The sequence below is a fragment of the Pundamilia nyererei genome, unplaced genomic scaffold (assembly GCF_000239375.1).
Source record: "Pundamilia nyererei isolate P.nyererei 1_Seehausen unplaced genomic scaffold, PunNye1.0 scaffold00092, whole genome shotgun sequence".
In the NCBI taxonomy this organism is placed as follows: Eukaryota; Metazoa; Chordata; class Actinopteri; order Cichliformes; family Cichlidae; genus Pundamilia; species Pundamilia nyererei.
This window is the reverse complement of record NW_005187493.1, coordinates 638,122-652,168: the sequence shown is the minus strand read 5'-3', so window position 1 is coordinate 652,168 and position 14,047 is coordinate 638,122. Positions and strand designations below refer to the sequence as shown.

Below are 14,047 nucleotides of genomic sequence, written 5' to 3'. Positions count from 1 at the left end.
CCTAGAACTAAAACGCAGTCCAATAGCCTGGAAGGCTGAATCGTCTTCCCGTATGTGTGCTGCGTATTTTCTCACATCTGTTCCTTACATCTTTATGACTTTAATAAAGGTGGCATAACAACAAGGCAGCCTCAGTATAAAAGGCTATTGACTCATTCATTACCGTCTGTAACCTGATCGCTGACTGAAATCCAGTTCACTTGAAAGTGATTCATTATGCTGACTGCAGTGTAAGCCACTGTTTTCCTGACACAAGCTCCTGATGTCAGGCAGAAAAAAGACCCAAAACAACCCCCACCCCCCCCACACCTGGTTTCTTTGGAGATGAGAGCTTCACACTAGGTGACAAATGAGCAATACATGTCTCATGGAATTAAAAAAATTCATTAAAAAAGCCCATTTCAATGCAGAAATCACCCCAAAGCTTAACAGTTCACTGAAATCATTTTTATTTTTTCTTAGAAAAAGAAACTATCACAACTTCATTTGGTTACTGTACAGTTTCTCTCATAGTCACTCAGTTTTGATAACAGGTTGTGATTTCATGCTGAACACCAAACACCCTCCCTACTAACTCACACCACTAGTACAACATGACAGTATATGACTTTTCTCTTTTTTTCTTCGTCTTTTTTTCTTTTCTTTTTTTTGCATTTGACATCCTTTGATATTCAGGAGTGAAAAGCATTAGAAACCACTTCTATAAAAAAAAATGGAGACAGAGTAGAAATCCCTGACAGTTTCACTTAGAAAATGAGGGACAAGAGAAAGAACTCTTTGAATGGTGTGGTCCATACCAACATGCACCTGACATGTTTCTGTGTGCGCGTCTGTACGTGTGCATTCTGGACAGCACCATTATTCACTGTGTATGTGAGAGTTTAAGAGGTTCCCTGCCCTACATGAGACAGAGTGAGAAAAAAAGAGGAGCGATAAAAGTGAATGTGGGGGAGGAGAGAGAATCTAGGTCAGATTGTGGAGCATGCAGACCCCCTTCACAGACTCTCGTAAATGCTCTCGCTCTGAGCGGACTGGGCTTGCATGCCATCTTCATCCACAGTCGGGATACATGACTATAAGTGGAACACAGTAAATTTTAAGATTAAGGGATGTATCAAGTATGTCTCCCTGAGAAACGTTTCTTTCAACAGTACCATTAAAACCGTTCGTTTTGTCACTGGCTCGTCTTCCACACATCTCTCCTCCAGAGAATAAAATATCCTGGCTCATATTGAACATACTGCCCTTCATTTTATCCCGTGATCTATCTTTCCTTGCACTACCCACCCATTAGGACCACTGCCACTAACAATCTCGGCAGCCAATTACAGGCACGGGCAGGTGACATTCATACAAAACTTTCCAGCCAATCAACCCAAAGGTGTTTAGGTGCTTTGACTTACGGCTCTCTCCCTCTCACTCTCTATCTTGCAAACCAGTTGTGAGGTACCGAACCTCGCCTTTGTGACCGAGTCCGAGTAGCTCTACTGTTCTTCCGATTCCCCATTTTTTCCCCACTCGTGTACGGTGAAAATAGGAGGACGACAGTGGGCTATAAATAGGTTGTCCTATGTCCTCTCAGCGTTTTCCATAGTATTAACATCACATACTGAGCTGACACACAAGTGCAAGGGATGAGGAAAAGTGGTGTGTGTGTGTGTGTTTGTGGGGAGAAAAAGGAAAGAGGAAAAAATAAACTTCTTACTGCTGTTTTCAGAATCTGTCGCTACATAAAGCCAATCCTGTATTACCAGTCTGAAGGCATTTTTGTTGTATATATGAGGGATAACTGAGTTAAGTGTTCGCAGAACCCAAAAACTAACAATTTGTCTTCTAGTTAAAATCCATTGGCTGAACAAATCTCGCTAAGTCTAACTTGATAAGAGTAATCTCTGTAGCCCTTTTCAAGTTTAAGAGAGTGAAGTGAGGCAAGTGACAGTGCAGGTGTGCTTCAGTGCGTTTTACCAAAACACAACACTTACGTGAGATCGCACACAGGTTACAGATATTTTCTCATTGAACAAGCTGTCCACTCACACGAGGAAGTTTTCTTTTGTTTTTAAAAAGCATTATCTAATATCAAACCACGTCCTGTGGCTGTAAACGGAAAATCCACAGCCGCTGTATAAAAACTTTTGAGTGTTTCTTTTATTATTCCTCTCTTTCTCTTTTCAACTATTATTAAAAACCAAAGACTGGGGTGTCGACACCTCGCAGTAGAAAACAAATAAAAGAACAAACAAAGCTGTTTTAAAACCACTTTCTCCTTTACTCTGACTCCTCCTGAGGAGTGGGAAAACGTGGCGAGGGAGGAGATTAGAGGATTTTATCTCTCGCTTTCTCTCTACGAGACAAGTTTAGGTAGGACCGTGCGAAGAGGTATGGCCTCTCCTGAATCTCCCATCATGTTGCTTCTAAGTTTGTTGTTACTGGCAGTTGTAGAGCTTAAGCCAGGCCCCCCCTTGGCCAGAATAGAGGGAAAGGAGGTGCTGTGGTGCTCGGGGAGTCGTTTCACAGACGCTCCTTGGCTCTTCTCTGTCCCGGGTATTGGTTTGGGAAGCCTGCGATACAGCCAAGGGTGTCTGAGGGCCTGGCTGGGGGTGAGGCGAGAAGACGGGTCCCAGTCCAAACACTTCTTTATGAAGTCAGTAAAGGCGGGGTCCTCGCAGCCCTTGAGTGCAGCACTCCAATCCTTGCTACCTGGAGGGCCTCTCATCTTGCCACGGCGCGAGCGGGACCCTGTCAGCACAGTGGCTCCGGTGGGCAAAGTGTTTGCACCGCAGTACCGAGGGTGGCCCTTGGAGTTGATGAAGTTTTTTGCTCTTTTGGCCTGCTCCAGGACCTTCTGCGGCGGCATCCCCAGCAGCTCCATAACACAGGCCAGCTGGTCGCCCTCATCTTCGCCGGGGAACAAGGGGTAGCCAGTCAGCAGCTCGGCCAGAATGCAACCAAAGCTCCACATGTCAATAGGAAGGCCGTAACGTGAACCGAGGATCACCTCCGGAGCTCGATAAAAACGAGATTGAATGTAGGTGTAGACCCGCTGGTGTTCAAAACAGCTGGAACCAAAGTCAATCACCTGGTAGGGGCAAGAGAATAAGAAATGATATAAATGAAAATGAAAACCAAACGCACAGACCCATTACAGCACAGACGAGAAGGCGCCGCCTTTACCTTGATGCCGCTGCGACCCTGCTGTTTGAGCAAGATGTTCTCTGGCTTGAGGTCACAGTGGATGATTCTGTGCCTGCTTAAAGCCTCCAGGCACTGCAGGATGGAGTGCGCAAACTTCCTGACCAGTGCCAGACTGAAGCCCTGGAACTTGTTGCGTTTGATAAGCTCATACAGGTTCATGCTGAGCAACTCAAAGGTCATGCAGATGTGGTTGCGGAAGGTGAAGTTCTCGAGCATGTGCACAACATTCATGGTGCCGTTACGATCCTGCTTCCGCAAGTGCTCCAGGATGCGGATTTCCTCCTGCGCCTGCCGGTGGAAACGCTTCTCGTTGCGCACCATTTTCAGAGCCAGGTGTTGCTGCAGTTTGTGGTCATATACCTTCGCAACCTGGCCAAAGCTACCTTTACCAATGATCTGTAGAGAGTAAGAGAAAGGACAAGCATTTGTTTAGCTAAAAATGAAAGAACAAATTTAAAGCCACAAACATCAGAACACATCTGACCTTGAGGAACTCGTAGCGGTAAGCCAGGTGGTCGTGGGCGACGTGAATATAACCTCCTTGCTCGTCATCGTAGCCGCAGTTGTTGCTACCTCCGGCAATTGCGGGCCTCTTCTTTGCATTGGGTCCCACAAAGTAAATGTCTGGGTAGGAGTGGATCTCCGCCTGTTCCAGGGTGGTGAGCTGAGTTCGGTACAGTCTCAGAGCCTGATCAGGAGTTAGTGGGCCACACACTTTACTGCTGTTGACGCCATTCCCGGCTCCATGCGGGCCAGAGGATTCGACAGAGCCCTTACTGGATTCAGTGCTGTGGCAAATGAGGATGGAACAAATGTGTTAACCGACAGCTTGACTGGTCATCATCTCGCCTGTAACATTTTACTTAGTTAGCATGTCCATCTTTCTCACCTGTCCACACTGTGCTCTTTGGACAGGCTGGAGGCTGGGGCAGGTTTAGTGGGTGTCTCATGAGTGGTCCCACTGTTCAGTGTGGTTGCTGTGGTTATGGCGTTGACCTTGCGGTTGCTAGTCGAGTCATCATACAGGTACTTCACCTTTGACGGGGCACCTCGGATGGTCACCTGATCCCTCATTACAGCCTTGTTACTGACAACCTATTGACACAGAGGCAAAACAAGACTTTACAAGACGCAGTCGGTGAATATCAGAGCAAATGCAGTTTATTTTGCTCTACAAAGAGAAAACAGTTTCTTAACTGAAGGTCTTCTAAAAATGACTCAAAACTCAATATTATCCTGCATCATTCCAGCTCCACATATAAGACAGAGTCTGCAACATTTTTAAATCCTGATTATTAACAAGAAAAAAAAGGTTGTATTTGATGCAGATCAAAATATCAACACCCAACTGTAGAGTCTCAGGTGGAGAGAAATGAGGAGACATCCAGTTTGCAGTTGGTTAACCAGCACGACAGGATCCAGATCCAGTCTGGCAGCTAATGCTAATGCGCAACGTCCCCTCCTCCCCTACCAACACATGCAAAACGACCCACATCCCCACCTACTTGTTTGTATCCTTGCTTAGATGAAAGATACCACTAATCTTTGTTAGTGCTGTCATAATCTTGCTATAAACATTTACTCCTTAATTACTACAAATGGTAACTGCGTACAAAATGAAGTTCAGAATAAAAGAAAGTGATCGCACAGTCACTAGGCGATTTCCCCCCCCAATATAACTGTCCACAAACTTTAAAAGTGACAGTTCCACCTTTGCTTGGGGGTGAAGGTTAAAGGAGTTTAAAGAACGGTCTCGAGTCTCGCCGGAGAGCAGCTTCGTTTCAGCAACCCCAGGAATTCATTCCTCCTCGCTCTCTCTCTCTCTAGCGGAAAGAACGCTCCGCAAGATTATGGAGCGCAAGGGAAATGACGGTCATTAAAGTTGAATTATATTGTTAAACTATAGAAGATGTGTGGCTGTTAAGACATGAACTCACCAAAGCCTTTGTACAAGGAGTTAGACTGGAGAGGGATATATCCTCGCGCTTTTTGTCTCTCTCTTACACATGTACACTTTTTACTCTAAGGGCAGACCGATTTTGGGAAGATTGTTTTGTTTTGGTTTTTTTTTTAGGAAAAGTGGGTGTTGATCATCCACGGAGAAAGGACTCAGCTGAGAGTGTGTTTTTGTACCAGGTTTGGGCTCTCTAAAAATAGAGTGGGAATGCGGGATGGGTTTCCATACATGTAACTATATAGTCTTAACTTATTACAACAGCTCTGCTGCTGACCCAGGGTCTCATGCAGCTGTTGTTCCAAAGTACACAGTGAATGTCACTGATCGAGCCCCTTCACCCAGACACATACACAAATATTGACATACATATCGAAGCTGTCCACACGGGGAACAGCGTCTGTGATGGATTACTGACTGACCCGGCTGAAAAATACAATAAAAATTCAAACGTAAGAGGGCTCCAAACGGGAAGAGAAATCAGAGCGTGCGGCATTTTCTCTCACTCAGGTATTACAGAGGGTGGAGTCCCCTGTGTGCAAATCTGCATGGTGCAACAGATGGAGGAGAGCTAATCTCTTTCTGCTACAGAAACACCTCAGTATCTTTTTCTCCTCTCTCTGAAGCTCACACAAGGTTGCAGCAACCACACAAACCTCTGTCACAAACAAAGCAAATGATGGTATTATTACGCTGCCGTAATTTGGGTGACAGTCAGAACACGGCTATAAAAGGTGGGGGCTCATGAATTCAACTTACTATGAGTACAATTTATTAAAGCAAATCAAGCCCTCATCTATCAGTTTATTACTTTAATAGAGCATGAGGCTAGTGTCTGAGGACTGAACACGCTGAACTGGGGCGAGTTACTGTCAGTCACATTCACCGGAGGACAGTAACTCTGTGAGCGTGACACAAAACACAAAGGAAGAAGGATGGGACTAGAATAGAAAACTAGGCCTAAACTCTGTGCAAGCCCACTGATGGAGGATTACACGAGCTAGGGGAAGGGGAGGAGAGGGGGAGAATGCTGATTGGTGAGTTTGTTTGTGGGTCACATTTTCAAGCCCAATAAATCTTTACAATATATCAAACCAGCCTTTTTCATCTACTGACATGTAGGCCTGTGGACTATTGTTGTTTGTGTGTATGTGCATTTTATTTTGCCATAGGGGACATTTATAAGATCACATATATATATTTACCTAGGCTAAAACAGATCATTTATTTTTGGTAATAACCCTCCTTTAATGTAAAACTGCCTAAAAAAACTCAAAGCAAATCCCTAATTATCTTTCAGAATGGATTAACAGAACAGCAAAAAGTAATTATGGTATATGGGTCAATTTATTGAGATTAATGAGGTCGTATCCTCAATGAAAGTTACCGTAAGCACCGTAAACATGCATATATGACCTGCTCATCAACATGGTTTGAGTCAAATGACGTGTCCAAAAACAGATGAAGGCAAGATAAGCGCACTCTGTATTCACTTTAGCCGAAAAAACAAATTGGCCAATTCACCGTAGTTTCCCTGACGCAAGCACCGAGAACTGCCGGGGCACCAAACTTTGATGCCCTAGGACAATAAATGAGTCTTACTCACACAATGCTATTAAATGAAGGGTATAAAAATCTACTGAAAGTCACATGTTGGAGATAAGGAAACAGATAAGCTGCCCATCCTACGCAGCCAGAACACAGTGGAACGAGGGAGGGAGGGAGGGAGGGAGGGAGGGAGGGGGGGTACAAATGTGATGAACAGGAACACAGGCAAGGGAATATCTCTCAGAGGAGCAGGAAGTCTGGAGACAGAGTGTGCTCCAGCACAGGAAATAGGGCTTAACTGGCTATGCGCGTATGCGTGCGTGTTTGTGTGTGTATACTTACTGTGTGTTTGGGCATTGGGGGTAGCCCCGACGGACTGTTTGTGTCTGCTTCGTCTTTCAGGATGTGGTCGGTCCTCATGTACGAGTCGTACAGACCGTCACCATGGCGAGCTGCAGGGACAATGATGAACAAAGTCAATCAGTGTGATGATGTGAGGCTATTAAATCTGCAGCAAAAGCACAGAACGATCCTCGAAGGTGACGTCAACAGAATGCAATTTAATTTTCTCCACTGAGATGCACTATCCTTGTTTGACCAAATCAGGCAATGTCCTATTAATCATCTCATCAATCACACCAGCAGTTCTAGTTACCCTGATGCTAAAACAAACTGCATTGTACAACTAGACAAATCCCTTGAGCCACCACAGCAAGACATCTTGCATTACACCGATCTCTGTATGCCAGTGGGGATGAATACGGTCTCCCAAAACAGGCTAGCTCACAGTTGCAGTGAAAAGACCACCATTATCAGATACATCACTGTAGCTATTGTACCCAATACATTGTGTCTAAGGCCAGCGCTCCAACCTGACCAGCTTACACGCGGCTTAGGGTCCCAGATCGCTAGCGCTGCAAGTGGTATTATTGGCCTAATGGGGGTAACAGATGCCTCTGTGACGACAGCATCTTTCCGTCTGCCCATCTGTCCATTCAGCCCAAATCATGTGGTGCACACACCAGGTGTGTTTGGAATTAGAGCTAATATAGAGGGATGCTTGTGCCTGTCATTCAATAGTGCTGTGTTTCATGCTCACCTCTTTGGCATTGAGCCAAACACCTAATACGAGATGATACGGCCACAGTAGATGGACGAGCACGGCATTTGGGACTGTGGGTGGAAGCCAATTACAAAAATGGCAATCGCTCCCATTGGCCAACTGTTTACCACAACAGTCATCGAGCTTACATGCTAGCTGATACACCAACTGATTAAAACTAACTGTGTAAAGTGCAGCTTGAAATCAGGGTGAGTAGCTCATTAGCCGAAGTTGTGGCGAGTTTGGCGTTCTCCCTCTTGAGTCCCAGAGAGTGCTGTAACCATGTGTAGGTGCGTCAGAGACTATGTTCCCAGCACAGGCTTGCTTCTGGACAGATTAGACCTGCTGCCTGGATACGCACGCATTAAACCTGCACAGCACTGCAAACAGTGGCATTAGGACTACACACACAATATTAGCCAAGCACAGACTCCTAATCGCTCAGTGGGTGCTCAGCACTTTTTGTACAGAATCTGAATTTGTTGTCCAAGCAAAACTTGAAAGGAAAAAAAGAGAAGAAACAGAGAGCAAACATCTGTGTAACCCCAAACATCCAGCCCACTATGTCCAGCTCTCCCCACTATGAAAACTCCTCGGCACTGTAAAGGATAGAGAACAGGGTTCAGGCAAACAAACACAGCAGCTCATGTGTCATAAAACGTGTGAGCGTGGCTGTGGTGGGGGAAAGGCTCAGCTTTTTGTCCTCTTCCTGGCATTCTGGACAAAGTGTGTTTTACAGAGGCAAGGTAAACCACGGGGTTCATATGACATGACATAACGATGACAGCCCTGTCACTTTTCATTCTTTCTTTCTTGGCTTCTTTCTTATTACCAGCTAAAAAAAATAAAATTAAGAAAAAAAATCATCACATAAGCAAACAAAAACAGATCAGTCACAGTGTCATAAAACAATAATAACACTGGTCATAGTACAAATTCCAAAAGCGCGTCTTAAAAGGATGCCAACTGAGATATTACTGCTTATCAACCCTTTGATAGAACAATAAACGTTTACGAGAAAGATGAAAATAAGAAAATAAAATAAGCTTCCTGGTGTGACATTCAAAACCTTCTTAGATAAAAGTCTTGTAACTGATCGGGGTAAGCAAAAGGAAAAGAAAACTTGTTAACATGTCGGGTCTTGTGAGAAGCCCACGGCACTGTTACAGTAGCTTCATATTTACGTGCTCTATCCCCACAGACGCGACGTGACCGCGAAGACACTTGTGAAATTAACCAGTTCTGCAGCTACTTGGAGGGCATTTTTTAAAATCCCAATCATACTCACCTCTAAATTACCCCCAAATAAATCCTATTCACACGACCACGAGGAAGCGAACGTACAGACAAACAACGTTTTACTTTGTTTTGGTTACCTGTTGCTATTGGGCCCTCTGGTTTCCGGCTTATTATCATCATGATTGCAATTAATATTAGATGCCAGCATCCAAAGTGAGGGGAAAAATCAGATTTAAAAAAAAGGAGAATAAAAGTTCAAACTAGCAAACTGAGCTACTAGTATTAAAAAGTCTGCTGTTGCAGTGTTTTGATAGCAGTCCGAGTACCCGTTAGTTGTCTTTTCGACTGAACTCAAGTTGTTTTCCTTTCTGTATCAGCAAGCTTTCTTCCCAGTGTAAGCAGTAGTTTCTTCTTAGTTTTACTGTGTTTTCATGTGTTGCTCTCACACTCGTCTTGGCTAACATGGGCCAAGCTACAATTAAAAAAAATGAACAGGCGGTGGGGGTCGTTTCCCTCAGCTAACTAGCCAGCTAGCTCGCAGAGCCACGAAACACTCGTCCGCCGGAGAGCCGCTTCCTCCGTTAGTTTGAGTCCAAATATCACAACTCGATGGTCTGACCCATGTGCCCCTCGCCTTTCTCTGACAGTACAATGAGTCGATCCAGAGCACCATTCCCGTGCCTATTCCTGGTAAGCTGGCTTGGTAGTTAGCAAACAAGAGCCCCTAGGATTTGTCCTCCTTCGGGACAGCTTGGGGGGTGCTTCGCTCGTCTTCGGGGATGGCTAGCCCAGAACAGGCTAACTGTATTCACGCCTCATGTTTATACTGCACTAATAACCGGAGCAGAATCCCCGTCGCGTAAAATCTTCACCTGAGGTCAGCGCAGTAACGCTGCACTGTTAAATCCTTCTCCTGTGCGCTGCGAGTATCTTATTCGACGGTGCAGCTGTGTGTTGTTGCTAAGGGCGTCTTCACTGAGCTCAGAGTCAGCAGGCGGACGGAGGGAGGGAGCAGGGCGGCGCTTACCGGGCATCCAGACGGCAGGCAGAAGGGCGCCCTGCAGCGTCCACATGGAGGTCTGCAGAGGAGCCAACAGGAAAGTGGTCGAGCTTCTGCATGCATAAGAACATCACAGGTCGTTTTTTCTCACATCACTGCGCGAAAAAGCAAGGGGGAAAAAACAAACAAACAAAAGACTGATGTAAAGAATTAGCAAGTGGTGCACTTGTGTAGAAGAGAGCCATAAGTTTCAGGAACACCCGGGCTATTCCTGCGGCAAGAGTCCTGTAAAAGGCTTATAAGCAACACTCATTAGCAATGCTATTATCTCAAAGTAATTATTATATATTATAAAGCAATTATAAAGGTGGTTTTTATTACAAAGTGGTGCAAAAGGGTCAATAATTTGCTAATTCCTGTATTTGAACTGTGGATACATGCTAAATGTGTTTTTTTGTTTACTTGTTGTTTTTTGTTGTTGTTTTTTTTACTGTTTTCAGACATTTCTACAGCACAATAAGTCCACTGATGGGCTAATAAAGTCAGATGCACATATATGGCATAATATACTGTGCCAATACCCTTTTCGTGCTTGTTTGTTAATGTTTTAAGAATATGATTACCTGTGATCTGCAGCCCAAGAATTAAGCATGGCTTCTCCTCTCCCTCTCCATACCCTATGAGGGAAAGCTGTGGATTGAAACCGGAGCGTGTTTGGAGATCTATACAAGGCTGGGTATAGTTAGAGGCAGGGCAGAGGACAGACGGAGTGAGACCCAGCAGGCATGAGAAGGGGAGCAGGCTATATTCAGATAGTGATACATGCTGGGCAGAGGGTGATTCTAATCTTAGCTCTTTCTCAGAGGTGAGAAGAGGAGGTCTCTCTATATTTGCTGCCACAAATACATACACTGACACACTTTCATTTAGACCCCCCTGGGGCAGCAACCGACCCTTAAAACCTGTTGCTTATTCTTAGATGGTGGTGTATAGAGTGAGTAGGGTGACAATGCCTATAAACTGATCTGCTTATTGCACTTGCCTCTCAAGAGGTTTCAAGGTGTAAGCTTGTGGACCATGTGCCAGTTTTAATCGCAGTGAAGTGAATTTAAAACTGCGGCCCAATGGGACCAGGTGCAAAGCTACCTATAGGTCCTCGAGGTGGGGGTCTGGGGGGGTCTGGCTGTATTTAGTCTGAGACTGTGTGACAGACACTGACACTTGTGGGTTTATTCACCTGACACCACATTTTAAATGCTCTTGAAAACAATCTCATCTGGGAGGATACGTGTCAAAATGTGAATACTTTCTTACCAGAACATATAAAAACAAAATAATGGAGCTGTGCATGAACTCACACTACCTGTTACTACACAGTGATTACTAGTGATTGCTGTTGTTATAAGAACCCGCCACCTGCTGGTGATTTTGCAGCAATGCAAGCTGGTTCTGGCGGAGAAGGCATAATTGTCTTGTTAGAAACAGCAAGACAAGAAGAGCAATTACATTTTTTAATATTGGTAATAGTAAGGTTATTTTTATGCTTATATGTGTAACGGCAGTACACTATTAAAATGTAAAAACCAGAAACTCATTATTCAAATATTGATCATAAAAAATGATGTCAAATTTTATTTCCATTTCATTCTTTTCACCCTTTAAGATCTTTAAAACTTATAGCACCATCTGATGGGAGGAGTGTCCCACAGAGTTCACAGAGCAAATCTTAAGTGGTTCAGCAGTTCCTTAAAATGAACCACTGTGCATCACCCAGTTTATGGGAAAAGGGAAGCAAAGGGACTGAATGTTACCACAAAGGTTTATTTCCTTAATGCTGCCTCTGATGCGCTGCATACAAACCCAGCTCTCTTATGCCCAACAACAAACAAGGAGTTTCTCCAGGTCTGTAGTAACCTCATCTTTCTTTTGCTCTTCTTGAGAAAAACTATACTGCCGAGATCAGACAGTAACTGGGTCAGCCTTATCAGCTACTACCTCTCTGTTGTTATTTTGTCGTTGGTTTGTACACAGGAAACAAGTTTCACGCTGCATGTACATAAATCTGCCAGTAGGGGGCACCAAAAGATGTATTTTTACACACTTTTATGTGTTTTATGTTTTACGCAAACATTTCATCCGTGCTCAAGATCACTTTATGTTCTTGAGCATCTTTTCACCCAAAGTAAAGTCCACTATGACGGTGTTAAAATGATTTTTGCAACAGTTTGTTCATTTACTCAGTGTAAATAAAGCACAGATCGTGTGGGCCGTTATATTTTCATTAACATTTAATAATGCATCTGTATCCTCAAACATCATCTTTGATTATTGTTCATTTTTACTTAAACAATCTACACATGTCTGTGCTTCGTATATATTTTACTTTGTCATCCACCATCCACAGAGCCTCTTTATTCATATCAGAATATCAGAGTGCTTTGTGATTTTTTTATTTATTATTACATCTTGAATGAGAATGTAGGATGTTCCTCCTTAGAGAGCAGCACTGGATGGTGTTCATTTACAAGGTTTTCATCCAACCGTGGCCGGGTAACCTCTGCTCTTTGCTTAAATTTGAATACAGTGCTTAGAGTGCAGGTCACAGGACTTTCCAACATCAGCTGGGCTTCGTATTGACACTGAACTTGGAAACCCTGATTTTAAATGTATAATTGCGCCCTCAAATTTGATAAAAGACACTGTGTCTGATTTGATTTAACACTTTATAAGGTTATATTTATGTGTCTGGAATTACTCATGCATGTGCTATTTGTAACTGATGAGCATGAATGTGCTTTATAGTTTTTTTCTGCTTTTATGTAAAACAGTAAATGTGAAAAGCCAATGGATAAAAACAATAATCATATTTTAGCATTAAAAACATCGATAACACTTTATAATAAGGCCTGCAACTAAGGGCATACTTGGCTTTTTAAGTCTTTACTTAATGTTCACTATGTTGATGTGCATGATGGATGTTTTACTGTTCAGTTGTCCATTTATTTCTCCCTTATTAACCTACAAGAAAAAATAAATACCATAACATTTTGCAGGGCTGTGTGACCTTACATTGATGGAGCTAAGGCTAATGTACTGTTTTCCCTTTCACATCACTGTTCAAGCCATCAAAAGGATTTCACAGGAAAGGAGTGTCTCTTTCCCTGTAAAATACCTGGAAGTCAGGCAAAGTTAAACCACTCCCTAAAACGCCCAATCCAAAAAGTACAGTGTGTTTACAATGTAAGCCTGGGAAATGTTGTTTGTTTTTCCACAAAATTACCAAGTACTGTATAAAATTATTCATGCAGTACTTACAATTGCTTGAGCATCAGTATAATTTCTGTCTCCTTTTTTGTAAAACACCCAGAATTTAGGCAGAACCTAAAATTACTTTTGCACTACTTAAACTTACTTACAGTATAGTTATGTGTTTTGAGGGTAAAAACAAACAAACAAACAAACAAACAACCCTTACTTGTTACCCCCTTATTCTAGCATACCTACCATTAGGTAAATATACAAATTCATAATTCAATTTAATTCCAGGGGAATTATGACCTTAGTTATGGGACATATTATAAAGTGTTGCCAAAGTATAATTTTGATTAAGGAGCTTGCACATACTGGTGAGTACTGTTGATTTAGAGCAGCTGTGACTTTACATTGAGCGGTGGTATAATAAATTTGTTAAGCTCTATGTCTTTTGTACACAGACCTCTCTTGTATCGCAGTAAAGCATTTAATAAGTATTGATTTAACAGTATAAGATTGTTCACTGAAATATTTTATACTGCTGTAAAGAAAAACAAACAAACAAAGGAGAAAGTTTCAATAAAGGAATTTCCTTTTTTTTAATTTCATTTTCAGATATTGTACAATTCTACTGATATACACACACACACACACACACTTCTTCAAATAAAACAAAATAAAATCGCAATAAAAGCATCAGGTCTACACATCCCTTACATAATAACAATGTGGATGGTGTGAACCGTGAAATAAATAA

The 14,047-nt window shown here is 43.0% G+C and overlaps 1 protein-coding gene across 3 annotated transcripts; it reads right to left on the bottom strand.

Moving 5' to 3' along the window:
• Positions 1-432: 432 nt before the first annotated feature.
• On the bottom strand, positions 433-10,762 carry dyrk3 (dual specificity tyrosine phosphorylation regulated kinase 3). 3 transcript variants are annotated; one of them, XM_013912542.1, is made up of 7 exons: positions 10,662-10,762; positions 9,176-10,193; positions 7,040-7,149; positions 4,085-4,290; positions 3,680-3,983; positions 3,175-3,591; positions 433-3,079 (listed from the first exon to the last, which is right to left on the bottom strand). In XM_013912542.1, the coding sequence occupies exons 2-7, from the start codon at positions 9,216-9,218 to the stop codon at positions 2,345-2,347; spliced, it is 1,815 nt and encodes a 604-aa protein (XP_013767996.1). In that variant the 5' UTR covers positions 9,219-10,193; positions 10,662-10,762; the 3' UTR covers positions 433-2,344. The 3 variants fall into 3 exon arrangements, with proteins under 3 accessions (XP_013767996.1, XP_005739517.1, XP_005739518.1); XM_005739460.1 differs by having other exon boundaries at positions 9,176-10,151; XM_005739461.1 differs by lacking the exons at positions 9,176-10,193; positions 10,662-10,762 and adding an exon at positions 9,088-9,161.
• Between the last annotated feature and the right edge of the window lie 3,285 nt (positions 10,763-14,047).

Coding starts and splice junctions, on each gene's coding strand:
- dyrk3 (XM_013912542.1), bottom strand. CDS start 9,218: ATGATGATAATAAGCCGGAAACCAGAGGGCCCAATAGCAACAG. Junction 3,592..3,679: donor ACCGCTACGAGTTCCTCAAG/GTCAGATGTGTT, acceptor TACTCTCTACAG/ATCATTGGTAAAGGTAGCTT. Junction 3,080..3,174: donor AGGGTCGCAGCGGCATCAAG/GTAAAGGCGGCG, acceptor TGCCCCTACCAG/GTGATTGACTTTGGTTCCAG.